The 17,790-nt window shown below is 44.6% G+C and overlaps 1 protein-coding gene across 1 annotated transcript; it reads right to left on the bottom strand.

The window, feature by feature from the left end:
- Positions 1–1,989: 1,989 nt before the first annotated feature.
- wscd2 (WSC domain containing 2) lies at positions 1,990–17,436 on the bottom strand (the record flags this gene model as incomplete). The annotated part of the gene is made up of 8 exons (XM_083644571.1): positions 1,990–2,342; positions 4,984–5,184; positions 5,272–5,436; positions 8,606–8,780; positions 8,871–8,992; positions 11,757–11,941; positions 13,279–13,393; positions 17,046–17,436. The coding sequence occupies 8 exons, from the start codon at positions 17,434–17,436 to the stop codon at positions 1,990–1,992; spliced, it is 1,707 nt and encodes a 568-aa protein (XP_083500697.1).
- Positions 17,437–17,790: the final 354 nt, after the last annotated feature.

Below are 17,790 nucleotides of genomic sequence, written 5' to 3'. Positions count from 1 at the left end.
AATCATTCTCCATCTTTTCCCTCTCTCATATAAGAACAAAGTAGACAGTTTGCTGACATGCTTTCATTTAACCATTTTATGTGGAAGAAATGTGACGATTAACTAAAATTACAAGCAGAATTGATCTGACCTATCATTCAGAAAAATTGCAGTACGTTTTCTGAATTGCAAATTCTTCAAAATATTGGCTGAATGTGCATTTACTGTGATCGCAAAATTGCAAATTTCCTGGAGGAACTGTGAGAGACCTATTTCATTACAGGATCAACATAATCTCTACCTCTCAGTCTCCCTTTACAGAGCTGACTTCATCCAAATCATTCAGCTAAGGCCCTGTGCACAATGTCATATTGTTCCTTTTGATCAACAAAGGACAGACAACCACCTTTTTACTGATTACATTGACAACATTTCATTGTAAAAAAACAAACAAAAAAACATCATTTTTATTTACTTATTTATTGGGCCTCATCACATTACATTCATTCCATAGAAAATACATTCAAATGTGACACCCATATTGAGAAAGTGCCAGCTTGTCAATGAAAGCAAGAGTCACTAAAGGTTAAAGTATGTGTCAAAAATAGAAACAACTTCTCCCGTTTGCTTCTTGCATTACAAATATTCTGTTGTTCTTGCACACATTATAAAAATAGACATATATGGTATACAGAATATGGAAGTAATTTCTTCTTTCCTGGCTCTCAGCCACCACACCAGTGTTTCTTTTTTGGAGCATATGGCATTAAGACGTGCTACTATGTGAATTCTGAGTGAAATGCTTCACACCTTTCAGTGGACCGTTGAGATTCTTTAAGCTATGGAGATGAAAAGTACCACTGGTGTTAACTTTTGTCTAGCTTGTATAACAATAAAGCAATTAACAGAAATAACAGTTTTTCACATTCAGTATAAGTATTTGTTATTAAAAAAAAAATCTAGAATGATCACTACTATTAGAGGCATCCTCCAATCTAAATAACATACATTAGAATATAATGCCTAATTCCTCAGTGATCTTTGGGGCAAGTGTTGCACAGTGAAATGCTTTTTGGATTTCTGCAGTAAGTCCAGTGTTACGAAAACATATGCACAACCAAATTACTCAATATGTGCGCTGCACACCAGAGACAAGATAAATGGTGTCGAGATAAATCTCCTTCTCTCCTTGAGTCGCCCCTCTTACAGTGCCATCAAGAGGGATTCTTCATCTTCTTGAATATGAGGAGTTTGCGAGAGGTTTCAAGTTCTTTACCTCTTCATCATCGAAAAGCTGATGATTTTTATTTTATAGTATAACTTGAAAATATACAGTATCCATCATCGGGTAAAGTCATATTGCATTTTTTTTCCTATCTAGCAAAAAGCTGAACATGACATTTCAAAGTTTTCAGTGAACCTTATTTCACATATAAAAGAGTAGTGTTATATCTGTGATAGCAGCAGACCATGTCAGTTTTTATTTTATTTTCCATAATCATTATTTATATTCTGCATAAAATAACCTCATATAACACCCCTTACAGTGTTTCATTATACCTTTCGGATCAAGTGTTTTTCCACTAGCAAAAAATAACCCAGAGCATAACTGGTGTGCCTCTGAATTAACTCACAGCTACTGTACCTTCTTCATGTTAAGGCATGTGCACATGCCTATAGCACATGTGCATAGAGCAGGAAAAGAAGTGCTTTTCATTCATATTCCCAGACAAAGTTCATAACAGACCTCAACATCAACGGCCTCTCCTAAAACAATGTCTAGTATGAAGCTGTTGTTGTCTAAGTTGATCATGAAATGACAAAATGTGAGAACAATGACAAATGGAGGGAATAGAGACTAATTTCTTCATACTTATATAGCTTCAATGGACAATATCCAAAAGAAAATATTGTCATGTAGTCCTGAAAAAAGAGAGAAGAAAAAGAGCAGACAGAATAGTCAATAAAAGGGGGGGGGGGGCAGGGAAAAAGAAGCGTCACACATATATATCATCTTGGCATATAATCCCCTGGAACCCCAGACATGTTCCTTTTCTTCAGGGCAGCATCTACTGTTCTGATCAGTTCATCGATGTTAGCACGCATTTCAGGAGTGTAGGGGTCATATTCAAGCTTGCGTAGCCCTGACCGCTTGAAGCTGCCGTCCTTCTGGCCCTCGACACAGAGCAGCCGGTCCTCGGAAACCTCTAGGCCCAGAAACTGGACCATTCCCTTGAGCCGGGAGAACAGGTCTCTCTTCATTTCCTCAAAGTGAACCACATGGACATTCTTCCCATAACGCAGCCAGTCCATGGTGTGGGAAGCCCACCAAGGGGCGTAGTTCTTCACAAACTCGGGCCACTCTGTAAGACAAGACAACCCAGAACTTTAAACAAGCGCAAATGTGAAGCCCACGGGGCAGTGGTATGGCCATTCAGCCTTATGGCACTTTAGGCAATGTTTTCGGGGGTACCTCAACAACATGGCTAATCGTTTTCAACATGGAAGATGGTCCTACACCTAACCCTGACCCACCCACATCCTCCTAGTCACTTCCCCAACCCACCCCTCAAATCCCAACTCTCTACGACCTTCCTATCCCTAGCTATGACCCTTCTTCGGCTAACAACAAAATGCATAAATACATAGGAAGATAAAATGAATTAAAATGGCCCTCTTGCAGAGAATGCATTCTAAGGGGAAGCAAGAGTCGTTCTAATCAAACACTGACGTCATTTTGTGTGCGAGGTCTGGCGCAATTCACCGATTGTTGCCACTGCACATAAAGTCACTTCTGAGACATGGTGACAGTAAAGTTGTGGCACTTAGTTGTCACTCAAACTGTACAGTTAGCACCTTCTTTTGGAACGACCTTACCTGGCAATTTTGATAATCCACTGGCCCAAAGCCCATCAAAGCAGAGGCTGGCAAGATGTGTGCTGCATTAGCATGTATCTTTAGCATTAGGCGAAGGCACTGTTCAAGTGGAAAGCCTGCTGTGCTGAGCTCGCTGTACTGTCTTAGAAACCAATTAGGGAGGCAACTTTAGTGCCATGGAGAACAAAATATTATCAACTGAATGTGAGCATGGGCAGTTTTGCAGTGAGGCAGAGAAGCTGTACAGTATATCTGAACAGCGCTGTCACTAGTTCTCCTTGCTGTCAGGTTTTCAAATGAAAAGATAGAAAAGTAAACTAAGCCCCTTTCTCCATGTTTTGATAGTGTCAACAGTTTGACTGAATGTGAAATGTAGCTGGGATACTTTATGTTCTTACAATAGCCATGTTCTGATTTATGAAGCCAGAGGACACAATAACGAGCTTTATGTAAGAGCCTTCAACTAAATATAGCAGCTAGTGAAAAACAATGGATACTGCATTGGGATATGCCATGCCCTCCAAATTAACTTGCATTTGCCTGTGAGTTGACTTTATGGGGCCACGCTGAGCACCACGAGAGGCTGTAACATCAGCTGTGCCCCCACGGTCTCCCTTGACAGAGGTGAGTGCATCGACACCAATCATCTGGGTCCCCTTCATGTCACACAATGTCATCCTGACTCTCAGCGTGGAAGCCTCTCTTCGTATTCGAAGTGGCAGCTGTCAAAAAGCCTTCCTCTCACTTATGTCATCACATCATCTCCGCACCAACAAAAAGATAAACAATCATTGGGAATGTCAGGTCAAATGTGCTGATGTTTACACAAAGAGAGAGACAACTGCTGGGTCGGCATCTCTCCACTCTCAGGAAAATCGATTTAACCACAGAGAAAGTCGGAGAGAAGATAGGGGGATAAGACAAGGGCAGTTGCTATGGTTACTGAAACACACTTTGGTGGGTGGATTTCGCCTGTAGGGTGAGCCGGCCCAATCAGTCATCAACTATCGTTTATATGTCAAAATAAAATAAAAAATCATCTGGCCACTAGGGGTTGCACGTGCATCCGGTGCACCAATGTATAATCGATTGCCTATGGATGGAGGTACTCAAAAAGGGGGCATACAGATGAATTATAACGACCTCTTAGCAACAGGCAAAACATCTGGTAAAGTCTAACAGACACCTGGCCCAACATTTTTCCCTTCCTGCAGTGCCTTGGTCAGAATCACTTTTGGTCAAAATCACTTTTATCTGCCAAGTGGGTGCACAAGGAATTTGACTTGTTTCATTGGTGCTGACACATCACAACATGGTTACACAATACAGGATTGACGCAGGACGAGATGTCTGAATCCACTGAACAGCAAAATGGAAAAGGCGATAAGGGAAGTATGCATAAGTGTGAAATTGCTGAATGCAGCACTGTCTTAAAAACAATAGAATAGGTTTAGGCAGCTGTTAGAAGTCCATCACAGACTCCTGATCCAGCTGTTAGAAGTCCATCACAGACTTCTGATCCAGCTGTTAGAAGTCAATCACAGACTCCTGATCTTAGACGGATGCATTTTGTTGACTTCTTAAACCTAATCTCAGTGAAGTTTTCTCTGGTACACAATGCATCTTCAGGACACAAAACACAAAATATATAAAATGCCAATAGGTTCCTCAAGGGTCCAGTCATCAATGATGTCAGAATGTTCTATTGAGAATCCCTTGCCCATATGTGCTGGTCTCAAACTGTCTGGCTTTTATTAGAAACACCATTCTAATACTGGGTATGTGTCAGCTTTCAGCTCAGTTTCAACCGCCTACCAAAGTGACATCCGCCTCCAGGTTCGACGTGATGTTCATTCTGAGATGCTTTCCTGTTTCTGTTTTCATTCTGCCGTTTCAGAAATACTCAAACCAGCCTGTCTGGCACCAACAACCATGCCTCATTCTCATACTTGATGTAAGGTCAAAACCACCAAGACAATAGTTGAATTAGGGGGATACGATTTCAAGACTTCAACACTGTGTATGTCTTAAGCAAATTAAGAGTTCAGAACGTTTCCATATGGATGGCTGCACTTAAAGTAAACGTAAAAGAGTAACTGAAACATGTCGTAGCTTTCAGCGGCTCACCTTTCCCTCTCCAGTGCGCCTGGGAGGCAAATCCAATATGGCCGCCGTATTTGCGGTTGAATTCGGCCATGAGGGCCTTGTAGGGGTTACGGATCATGAGGATGCTCGTGTCAAAGGTCTCTATCTCCTTCTTGCCACTCTCATGTGTCTTAATGCAGATCGTCCTCCCGCTCCGCCAGTGGTCTCGCTCCCCTTTAAACCCTGCGGAGAACAAATGCATCATTCATAAAGGTGAATTGATTGGGTGCACCTGTTTTCCAACCATGTCATTTCAATGTTGACCTTTACCTTTGTTATACAGGGAGCCATCAAAGTAATAGCTGCCGGTGTAGAAGCCGGTAGCGAGCTCGATGAGGTGGCGAGCCCAGGTGTTGCCGGCTCCGGGGAAACTGGCCAGGGCAAGCAACTGCTTGGAGCGGGTCGGCAAGAAGTGCCGGTCCATGCAACGGTTATCTGAGGGGTCAATACACAAGAGGCAACAGACTTTACTATTGATTTTCTGTACTTCCATAATCACTGAATAATGCTATATAGATTTTCTTTTTTTAAGACACTGGCATGCTCTGCAGACTGTGAGGTGAAGGCGAGGTGACTGTCAGTAATCTATGACACAATAAACCCTCAAATTAGTTCTGTGGCTAGATGATGGAGGAGTTGAGTCAGTCACTTCTGCCTGGGTGGTGACATACTGTAGCTTTCAACATGGAAGGAAGAGGCCTAATGACAAATGACCTTTATTTTGAGACTGGCCAGTGGTTTGAGTTGTGTTGAAAGAGTTAGGTTGGTTGTTGGGACACATTTGACATCAGTGGAGCACGGGGGAGATGAGATATTTGCAGTGAGTCAGAAGACAGACAGCTAAATCATCATTCTTGATGTGGTGGTCTTTGTTGTGGGGTTGTTCAGCTCCATTGTTTCCTGCTGTCTTTTCTGTCTTCTTCCTCATCACACAATGCCAAATAACAGCCAGTTAGCGTCGGTCTTTTGTTAGCTGAGATAGGATGTGATGAGATTGGATCGTAGATACTTAAAAAAAACATGGGCGCGGGGGGTAATTACAGGTACATATTCCTGAACCCCAGGGGCGGAGCGACCCTATCAGCCCAGAGGGGGCGAAGCTCTTAGGGGGGCCCCATCAAAATTTTTTTTTTTTTTTTTTTTTTTTTTTTTTTTTTTTTTTTTTGAAGGCCAGGCCAGGCCGCAGGGCCGGTTCCAGAACAAGATGACTAGGGGTGCATCCTAGATAGGAAGGGGTGCAGATGCCCGGCCGAAGGCCGGGCCCGCCCGAAAAATTTGACATGTTATTTTACTAAAAATAATGCATTTGACCATCATTTCAAGTAGAATGATACCACCCAAGCAAGAATATTTCAAGTGTTTCAAGTGCTGTACTGAAATATTTGGACCATATAATGATAATACAATTATCTCAACCTTAAAAGGTTACATATAGGTGCCAAAAAGCCATAAAATCACATCAAAGAACAAAGAAAAACAACAACTATAATTCAAGTTTAAACAGTAAGTGTGCAGCTGTAGCATTTATAAAAAAAAAATTTTTTTTTTTTTTTTTTACTTTTCAACTGAGCATGCAGACAAATAAGGGTGCAATGCATGCTTTTGCACCCCCGTAGAACCGGGCCTGCCAGGCCGCGAAGAAAAATGTGCCTTTTTTGCATGTTTGAATCGGTTTTAGCCATATTTAGTGGAATATCTCATTTTAAACACACCAATGTTATTGTCTATTGATTGAATTCCTCTCAGACTCACACCACTGACTTTATTAAATAAAGTAATTTTAAGTCACAACTGTAAAATAGCTGATAGCCCCTATATCCGAAAACACAATTTGTCACTCATTGAGCCAAGTAATATTATGTCCAAGAAAGACTACAGTGAAGCCACTTTACAGACAAGCTTGTTCTGAAGAAGAAAAATAAAAACACAGGTTGCCAGCCAGGTGGCCTGGCCTGCAAAAAAAAAAAAAAAAAAAAAAAAAAAAAAAAAAAAAATTTTTTTTTTTTTTTGATGGGCCCCCCTGACGAGTGGGCCCGTGGCGGCCGCACCCTCTGCCCCGGCGTACGCTCCGCTACTGCTGAACCCATCTTGAACACAGGTATCCGTATGGAGTAGTATTATAGTTTTTGCTGGTGAAATCTAAAGCACTCGGGTACATTCGGGAACGTTGCTCACCACAACCTATACACAGAAATGTGGGGAAGAAAACACCTCTAAATAGAAAGCACAGGGTAAATTATTTTGCTAGCTCACAAGTTGTTTTTTGTGTGTGTGCAACTTCCTTTTCTCACAGCTATCTCACAAGTTATCTTCTCACAGGAAATACACTACTGCATGAGTGTGTGTGTGTGTGTGTGTGTGTGTGTGTGTGTGTGGGGGGGGGGGGGGGGGGGCGCGTGCTTGTGTACATATGCAGTGTGTGGCTTGCACCTGCGCTGCCTGACTTGCCTTTCCTACCAATATGTCCTATTTAAACTGCTGCCTGTGCTCTTACATAAGGCCCTTTAATACTGAACGGTGCTTGAGCCACCAAACCTTACCTTGCACCTGTCTCTGGTAAACCTTACCTTGCACCTGTCTCTGGTAAACCTTACCTTGCACCTGTCTCTGGTAAACCTTACCTTGCACCTGTCTGGTAAACCTTACCTTGCACCTGTCTCTGGTAAACCTTACCTTGCACCTGTCTCTGCCTGGTCCACCTTACCTTGCACCTGTCTCTGGTAAACCTTACCTTGCACCTGTCTCTGGTAAACCTTACCTTGCACCTGTGTCTGGTAAACCTTACCTTGCACCTGTCTCTGGTAAACCTTACCTTGCACCTGTCTGGTAAACCTTACCTTGCACCTGTCTCTGGTAAACCTTACCTTGCACCTGTCTCTGGTAAACCTTACCTTGCACCTGTCTCTGCCTGGTCCACCTTACCTTGCACCTGTCTCTGGTAAACCTTACCTTGCACCTGTCTCTGGTAAACCTTACCTTGCACCTGTGTCTGGTAAACCTTACCTTGCACCTGTCTCTGGTAAACCTTACCTTGCACCTGTCTGGTAAACCTTACCTTGCACCTGTCTCTGGTAAACCTTACCTTGCACCTGTCTCTGGTAAACCTTACCTTGCACCTGTGTCTGGTAAACCATACCTTGCACCTGTCTCTGGTAAACCTTACCTTGCACCTGTGTCTGGTAAACCTTACCTTGCACCTGTGTCTGGTAAACCTTACCTTGCACCTGTGTCTGGTAAACCTTACCTTGCACCTCTCTCTGGTAAACCTTACCTTGCACCTGTGTCTGTTACAAACCTTACCTTGCACCTGTCTCTGGTAAACCTTACCTTGCACCTGTGTCTGGTAAACCTTACCTTGCACCTGTGTCTGGTAAACCTTACCTTGCACCTGTGTCTGGTAAACCTTACCTTGCACCTGTGTCTGGTAAACCTTACTGTACTCTGCACCTTTCTCTGGTCAACCTTACCTTGCACCTGTGTCTGGTAAACCTTGCCTTGCACCTGTCTCTGGTAAACCTTACCTTGCACCTGTCTCTGGTAAACCTTACCTTGCACCTGTGTCTGGTACAAACCTTACCTTGCACTTGTGTCTGGTAAACCTTACCTTGCACTTGTGTCTGGTACACCACAAAGTACTGGTCGCTCCCGCAGCTCTCGAACTCTTCCCCGTGACAGCGGTGAAGGCACATGTCCTCATCCTCCAGCTCGTGAAGGGAGAAGTGACGGGTCGGGAACCCGCAGTGACATCGATCTCCAGCCAGGACTGCCAAAGTCTGCTCCTGAGATGCAGGCGGAGGAGAAGGCCGTTAGACGCACCCACAGGCACCAACGCACGCATGTATCAGCACACACATCCACAGCGCCCTCACCTTCTCTGTGCACATGTCCACACACTTGTCCACGGACATGTTCTGGATGACTGCACTGATAGGAAGTGCCAAAGTGACATTGTCAGGCCGGTGGAAGCAGCCCTTGAATATGGCGTTCCCATCTGAAACAGATAGAACATATCAGAACGCTAGTCTCCGACAGCAAGACACTATATACTCTGGTTTTGTGGGCACAGATTTCATCAGCTTGGCCTCTATCCACTGACCCCTGATTTAGAGGTCCCACTGGGACTCTCCCTGGTCTATTGAGGCGCTGACCTGCCAGTGGACTCAACCAATAGCGCACTACAGGGGTGCTCACATTCCTGCACTATGTTGAGGACCTTTAGCAGCAGATCCTCCCTGTGGACTGACATAGACCGTATATCATGGCAGCAAAGAACAGGGAAGTCTCCCTGTCTGACAGCCCTCTCTGGTACATTATGTGGTGTATTAGCTCGAAGTCGAAGCTGTTGGTCCATCTGTAAAATTATATTACACTGCTTTACTCTTGTGTTATTCAACCCATTAAAATAATGACAATTATTTACTTTCAACTACTGGAGACACAGTATAGTGTAATTACATGGCATAGGCGACTACTGAATAAATGTATTAAAATATTGTTACGCCAGGAAAAACACACTTGCTTATCAGACTCCCATTCTAGCCATGCATTTTTAGACGGTTGGTGAAAATAATCTGAACATCCATTTTATATTTATGTAAACCTGTCAAGATATTAGCTTGGCTGACTTTCACATAGGCTATATGGCTGTCTCCATTGTCAACAGACTGTGAAATGTTAAGCATTAATATATATCACACACTCAAAAAGCTTTTTACACTGACAGATCTCTGATGAAGACAGCTTGCCTGCTGTAACAGTGAATAAACAAATGGAGCTGTGTGTGTGTCCTATTTTTAATGCTACACATCCATTTCTCCCATAATGTCACACATCTTCAGTACATCATTTTTCTTTTGATCTTCCTTGCTCTCACATAAGGCAGTTCTCCATATTTGGTATTAAAATGCCTAATTGGTGCTCCCTTGTCTTGCAGCATGCAACCATATATCACACACAAGCTCTTTGGAAGCAAGGTAATAGATCACTGATGCAAACCAGCTGAGTGAAATCAAGGTATGTTTGCAGAAGACGAGCAAACATGATCTTTCTGCTTCGCTAACAGAATGGGCCGTCAAAAAGGAAATCAAGGTGGGGCCCCTTCGAAGAAATGCTTCCTCTGCAGATGAAACTACATTGGCAGCTTATCTGTATTTGCAGCTGCAGCGGTATAAACACGGTTTTGCAGACAACACGCGGATCATGTTTCAGTCATGGTTTGTTTAGTGGCAAACCACCATGCAGCCACGACACCACACTGCATTCCCTGTTTACTGTGCTCAGCAGGGCTCACATGACAGATCAGGGTGAGAGTTGAACACGCATGAAAAGCTGTGACAGCAGTTAACAGACGAACAAAGCAGAAATGAAAACAATGATGTTTCATGACAAAGTAAACAAAGGGCACTAAACTGGATGGAAGAATTCAGATTGTATTTTTTTGAGCTTTGTAGAGACTTAAGAGTAGTTTTACAAGATATACACTGAATTATCAAACCGTATAGACGGTTTTAACTTGACAACATAAACATTCTAAATTGAACCCCAGCTCACTTCCTGTTGCAGTGTTTGCTATGGACATAAAAGAAAAAAAAACATTTAAGTGCAGGACTGACCATTCTGTGAAAACCGTCTATAGACGGTTTTAACTTGACAACAAAAACATTCTAAATTGAACCCCCGCTCACTTCCTGTTGCAGTGTTTGCTATGGACATAAAAGAAAAAAAAACATTCAAGTGCAGGACTGACCATTCCATGAAAACCGTCTATACAGCTGAGCGGCGAAAAAACAAAAGTAACGATGTCAAGTGAATATTTCTGCAGTTTGCCGAATGCTGAGAAAAAGGAAGTACTGTGGGGTTGCGCTCTGGTGAAAACCGTCTATAGATGGTTTTAACTTGTCAACATAAACATTCTAAATTGAACCCCAGCTCACTTCCTGTTGCAGTGTTTACTAGTACAATAGGACAGGAGGACTGACAGGACTGCTAGTCAGGACTGACAATTCTGTGAAAACTGTCCATAGCTTGTCTCACCACTCTCAGATGATCACTTTATTTCTCTGTTTAGTCAATGGGTGGAAGGGTGAGAAAAGGGAAGAGGGAGAAAAGTGCTGAGAATGTGCACAGTCCCTTCTTCTGGTGGCCTGGACTTGCTTAAGACTTATAGCAAGGTTCATCTATTGCATTTCAAAGAAATGAATAATAGACAATATCTTGCTGCCAGTCCAAACAAACCACATCCACACATTGGTCTCAAACTCTGGGAGCTATTCCTTCCTTCCTTCGTGTCAGTTTTCAGGTGACAGCAGTGAGTATTTGGAATGCAGACCACGGCTGGCTGCGCGACCAGGCCGAGCTAGCAGCTCTCAAGGGGAAGAGGTAAACACAAGAGAGCTGGCCCGCTGCCAACTGTGTGCATTAATCCAAGATGAAAAATGCTTTCCTCCAAAACAGCCAGTCTCATTACAGTACCTGCATCAAACTAGCATCTCTGTCTTTCACGGAACACTATCAAGTGTACAGTACACTCATGCCTGTGCACTTCTCTCATATTATTTCACTCCAACACAGTGCATACGTGTGTCAATTGAAACACGACAGCGCTGTCTTGTGTTAGTCAAACCCGGCCAGCACAGGTGAGCTTGTCGTCGGGGGGGGGGGGGGGGGGGGGGGGGGGGGGGGGGGGGGGGGGGGGGGGGGGGGGGGGAGGGGGGGGGGGGGGGGAGGGGGGGGGGGGGGTTGATTGGCTAACTCACAGCGGCGCGCTGACTCTTGGCTCAGCTCCAGCCTGAAGATGGAGAGCCGGTTGGCTCCTCCGCACAGCGTGCTCTTCTCGCCCTTACACTCCATGTTGCATTCACTCTCTGAAGAGTTGGGCGCCTGGATCTTGTGGCCACAGTAGCACTCTGCCCCAAATTCCAGACCTGCGTACAGGTAACCTCTGCACAGAGAGAAGACGGGAGGGAGGTGGAATTAGCATAATCAGTAAAGGAAGACAGAGGTCCCCAGCTAAAAGGAGAATAATGTATTTTCACTATATAAGCAACACAATGACAGAATGTATGACTGTTTTGGGTATGGATTTCATACACTTCACTTCAACATCAAAAAGCAAAACTCTTCTCAAATGGGGGTCCGACAATCCATTTGTGTCAGTTTAGGGGCCCTTGACGTGAAAAGATTTGAGGACCACTGGTATCGATTATTATTCAAAAAAGAAGGGGGGGGGGGGGCTGCGTGACTGAAAACCTGCCAATATGATGTCTGAAGTTCCACCCTGACATCCTGTCCAGTGTGCTCGTGTTTAAGAAGAAGCAGAATATGCATGTTAAAGCACTCCAGCTGCTCCACAGGGCCAGTCCACTATAGCACAGGTGATTCAGAGTCAGCCAGCGATTAGATAACCGGTGATCCGCACAAACCCGACAAATGAGAAACAGCATTGCCTTGCTGCGGGATGCATAATGGAAGATGTTGACGTAATGAAGAGAACACATTACGCCGGAATAAATCTGTTTGAAAACTAGAGAAATTAGACATGCTACAAGGCTCCGAGGAAAAGCCAATTATGAATCCATGCAGTATGAAAAGTGAATCCGTCAAACATGGCCTCTCCTCTCTTTACGGACAGGATCTGACTCCCGAGAGGCCGTTCGAATGCAATTAGATGGCTAACACACCCCTCACACAGGAGAAATCCCCTGGGCTGTCAGTCAAGCCCAAACCTCTCTGTACTGTGCGCTGTTCTCCCCCATGTGTTTGTTTTGATCAAGCCATTCCTCTGGAAGGAGAGTGGGCAGGCTGAGAGAGCCGAGCACAGGAAGGAGCTAAAAACGCGCTCCTCTCCTCTCCCGTTCTTCTCGTCTCTGTGAATCAGTGATGGGTGTAATGGAATGTATTCGACAGAGCCGTCTGTGATGCTCTTCAGGGAGGGGGAAAAAGGAGCGGGAGGAAGATGGTAAGGTAGCAGAGAGAGGAAGACGAGATGTGGGGAAACAGGAGACAAATGGAGGAGAGAGGCAGAGAGCTCTAATACAGAGAGAGAGAGAGAGTATAATGTGCATATAGCTGCAAGTGCTGCGACAATTTAGAGGAATGGAGCATGATAAACTGTTTTTCATGTATTATCCCCATATAAAACACCAGAGTCTTTGAACCTTTGGTCATCACAGTTTCAATGAGGTCATTTGATTTCATTGAATTGAATGCACTATCAATTTTTATTACACTTTATCTACTGTATAATAGAAACGTGTGTTTTTCTTTTTACTGTCATACCTTTCTGCACAGTTGTCCTGGCAACGGAAAACAGTCATCTTTTTGTAGTCAAAAAAGGACACTCCCCTCAGAGCTCTTTTCTGTATGTCATCAATGTAGCAGCCAAAATACTTTGCTGGGAAAGACAGAAAAAGAGAGAGAAAAAGGTTAAAAAATCACAAGGTAGACATGTACAGGACAATTAGAGAGTCATTGTACACTTTCAAGCTAGAATTAATAGAAATACGCGTAATTACAATAGAAAGTACTGTAATAATTTGCTCTAATTACTTTACAATATTGGCAAAATCATTTTTGAAAGAGCCATTTGACCATCAAGTGATCAAAAGGCAACTTAACAACAATAATGTTCTTCAGAAAGAGCGTATGGATGCTGGTGTAGGAACAGTCCAGTGCGAGGCGTCCAAACTGGGGCAGAATAAACTGGGGCAGAATCTTAATTTATTTATGAAGACACACCCCCTTCTAGTGGCCTGTTACTGCAATGGCAGACATTGCCCTGTGTTTTTTACGTGTGGGGGGTTGGGGTTGTGAAGAGGCAAAGGGATACAGCGGTCCTTCCACCCTTTCTTCCTACTCATTAAAACACTGCCCTTGTCAGCAGAGTTACACACGCTGTGCTGCTGGACCACAGACAAACAAAACTCTCACCATCTGCACACTGCATTACCCCTTTCAACCTCTGCTAATAGCTCAATGCTGCAGCACACAGTCCTAGGCCACTGCATTACTTTGATTGTAACAGTGTAACGGCCTGGGTTTGAGCAGCATGTGGCGTGCTGGAGGACCGCGGTAATCTTCCTCCTAACCATTGTTGAGCTGGAAAATAATCTGCTTTATGACAAAGGGAAAGACTGATTTAAATGCAGCCGCATAGCCGAGTATTACAGTATATGACACGCAATCAACACCTCAATCTAAGGAGCATGTACCATTCTACACTGCAGTCGCAGATGAAGCAGCAGAGTCACAGCCAATGCATTCATAGAGTACATCATGCAGTAGATAGTCGCTTTACATGATGGACGGACACGGCTAGATAGCTATGCACTTGTGGCAGAACTGGGGGCTTGCCACTCAATTCTTTGCATTATGCAGAGATCGTGGCAGCGCACGTGACCTCCTTATCTATATATAAAATTGAGTATGTGGGCGATATTTATATGTTTGTATGTTTCAATTCTGTGTCCGGCCACAGCTACGCCGTTTCAAGTGCAATCGGGCTGAAACTTTCAGGGGGTGTAAAGGGCACCAGTGCAAGTGACCTGACCGGATTTTTTAATTAGGCTAATTAGCTAATGATGTGATGTCATCAGTGATGATGTCATAAGGGCGCACACACACACAAGGAGGCATTGTGACAAGACTGGTCAGTGATGTCACACACACACACACACACACACACACACACATACACACACACACACACACACACACACACACACACACACACACACACAAGGAGGCATTGTGACAAGACTAATCAGTGATGTCATAGGGGGGCACACACACACACACACACACACACTGATGATGTCATCAGTGATATCATAATAATGTGAGTTCAGTGATGATGTCATCAGTGATGATGTCATCAGTGATAATGTCATCAGTGTGAGGCTATATAAGTAATGGGAGTATAAGCAGGTAGAATCGGGAGGAACCAGACGGAGACGATGGCTTTCGCCCCTGGGCTGTGCGCGTGACCTGACGGAGCTGGATTTCTTAATTAGGTGATTGCCCTAATTACGATGTCATAGAGCAGGCGAGGCAGAGACACGCAGTGGTCATCAGTGATGTCAAAAGAGCAAGCGAGCTACGGGCGAGGCTGCGAATTTAATTAAAAAACCTCATAGTATTCAGTGGATCATATTATCAACAATTATTCATCCCTACTCTTAAAGCGTCATCATATCATATGTCCGTGTGCTACAGCTCCACGCAGTGCGGATGTGTTTATGTGCTGTGATAGGCATCTGATGCTACACTATCCCCTCCACATCGATTTCAGAGGGAGTGGGAATGTGTGCATTTGGGGTGGGGTGGGGACATGACAGGGTCCTGAAGATGGCTCAGGCAGCTGTGTGGAGTACTGAGTGCTGCTGGATGAAAGAGAGCAAAAGCTTTGAAGCTCCTAATTACACTATCATCACTCTCAACTGTGGTCCTGTGGGGGTGCCATTACAGCATTACAGAGAGAGGAGGAGGGGAGGGGAAGGCAAGGGGAAGAGGAGGACTGAACAGTGGAGTTTGGATGCAGACTGAGTCCTTTCAATCGTCCGATCAGATAAGCGGTAACCCAAAGCTTGAATGTACAGTGCCGTGCAAACATGCTTGTGTTACTGTCCCCGCATTGCCCGAGATAAGCTTAATGTTGTGTAAGCTAGACAAACGTTGGCCTATAATCTACTGCACTCTAAAGTTACGATACTTGCACAATTACTTTGTAATAGATTCATGAATTCATTTTCTCCGCTGCCCTTCTTATAATGGGGTTATACTGCATTAGTACAGTCCTGCTGTTTGAAGGATTACGGCCGTTTCTGCTGCTCAACAATATGCACGTGTATTAGATGCTATGAGTGAATGGAGGAGCGGCGTGTTTTCATTGTCTTTCATGTCTGCAGAAGATCAGCGGGCTCCAAACGCAACGTGTGATGCGATAATTAAAAGCATCGCCATAAAAGGTGTTTATGGTGTGCATGGTGTGCAGGCTCTCGTTTTGTTATTTCACTGTGTTCTTTCATCTTGTCCAACACTCAACATCTGCGTTTGGGCGTGTGTGTATTGTGTCGGCTGCTCCTCCGCGAGTGAAAACAAAATACCGAAACAGCATGTGAGAGTTTCACCGCTGTGAAGCCATTCCAGGAGTTTCTGAAGGAACGGGCGCTCCATCATTCCTCTTTCGGAGTTACTTTGGACATGTTACATTTTGGAATGGAATATGTAAGCAAGATGTGGTGCTAACCTTTATAGGAGATGTCTGCTCCACACACACACACACACACACAAAAAAACACATCTGTTTAGCAGTCCTTCAAATTATGAACATATTTGCCTTTAGTGTGTGCAGAGACTATACTGTCCTCACAATGGCTGGTGTTAAGGTTTTTCATATAGTGGAAAGTGCTAGCGAGTCGTTTATTTCTAAACCTTTTTAGAGGGGATTGTGTAGATGCAGGGATTATTAATATGCATAATAGAATGCTGATATGATGAAGTATTAAATGTCCTGATTCTGTACCAGCTATGCTAAATCATTGTCATTAAATGCGTGCAGTACTGTAGCATATTGCCATAGCTGAAGGACAGTGTGTGGAACTTGCTGCTTGAATCCTCAAAGAGAAAAGACGAGGGACTTGCCCGTATTCATCAGCTCACTCCTCGCTGCAGTTTGCAATCACAGAGCTTACCTTCAATTGTTGAATCTTGCAGAAAGAGGCTGTGTGTGTTTGTGTGGATTCACCTTGCGCATGAGTGTGTAAAAATAGGATTTAATTTCTATATCGTCTTTTAATCCATGGAACTACAACAATGTGATACTTATAATACTAGCATTAATAATGATGTTTACGCAAATATTGTTGCTTACCAAGTTACAAATTGTACTAGATTTGAATTTTAAGATGCTGAGACAAGCTCTGAGGAGGTTCTCAGGAGGTAGCTCTGCTCTGGAAGCCTGCCAAAATGAAAGCAATACCTCTGCAATAGTACCGTAATGCATCTCGGCTTGCCTGGCAGAGTGCCTCTAGTAATCTGTAACCCACCTCTTCCATCTTCCAGGTCTTTGGCATTACGTCCTTTAAGTGCACGGTTCCAGTTGCTGCTGTAGTCTCCACTCCGTCCCCCCAAACCCTGGCCCTCGTGTCCAGTCTTTTTCATCCACGGGGGCCCGTACCTCCGGCCGCCGGGCCTGCTGCGCGTCTCCTTGAACACCCTGCCCATGACGCTCCGCTCCCGATTGTCTGAGGATGATGCTCGGCTCTCCGAAGCCACCAGGGGGTCCCGTGCCCCGCCCCTCCCCGAGGAGCTGTCCCCAACAAAGCCAGAGTGGAGGAACACGAGGCTGCCGGCGGTCAGGTAGAGGAGGATGAGGGAGAAGAAGCGGACAGGTTTCCTGCGGAAATAGCGCTGTATCTTCAGCAGCGGCCTGGCCATGCTGGCTCCCCCTGCCGCTCAAGCACACTCGCCCGGTGATGAAAACTCATAAAGCAGAAGAAACCACACCCGGCTCGCCCTCCTCCCGCTCGAAAGCCCCGCAGAGGAGCACCGATTAAAACGGAAGGAGAGACGGCGACAGACGTCTTAATCCAATTCTGTACGGAGGTCGCCCAAGCAATAGTGTGAGTTTCTCCTCATGGATGCCTGGAGAGCCTCCTGAGGCAGAAGTCCTGCTGTGTTGGTCTGTGTGTCTACGTTGCCTCTGACAGCGCGGGCCTGGGAGCCAGCGCCGGGGCCATGGCATGAAAGGTGAGCGCCTCCGAGTGAAAGATGATAGCTGAACACTGCTTT

Source organism: Poromitra crassiceps, assembly GCF_964638095.1.
Source record: "Poromitra crassiceps genome assembly, chromosome: 10".
Taxonomy (NCBI): domain Eukaryota; kingdom Metazoa; phylum Chordata; class Actinopteri; order Beryciformes; family Melamphaidae; genus Poromitra; species Poromitra crassiceps.
This window is presented reverse-complemented; position numbering and strand designations above follow the sequence as displayed.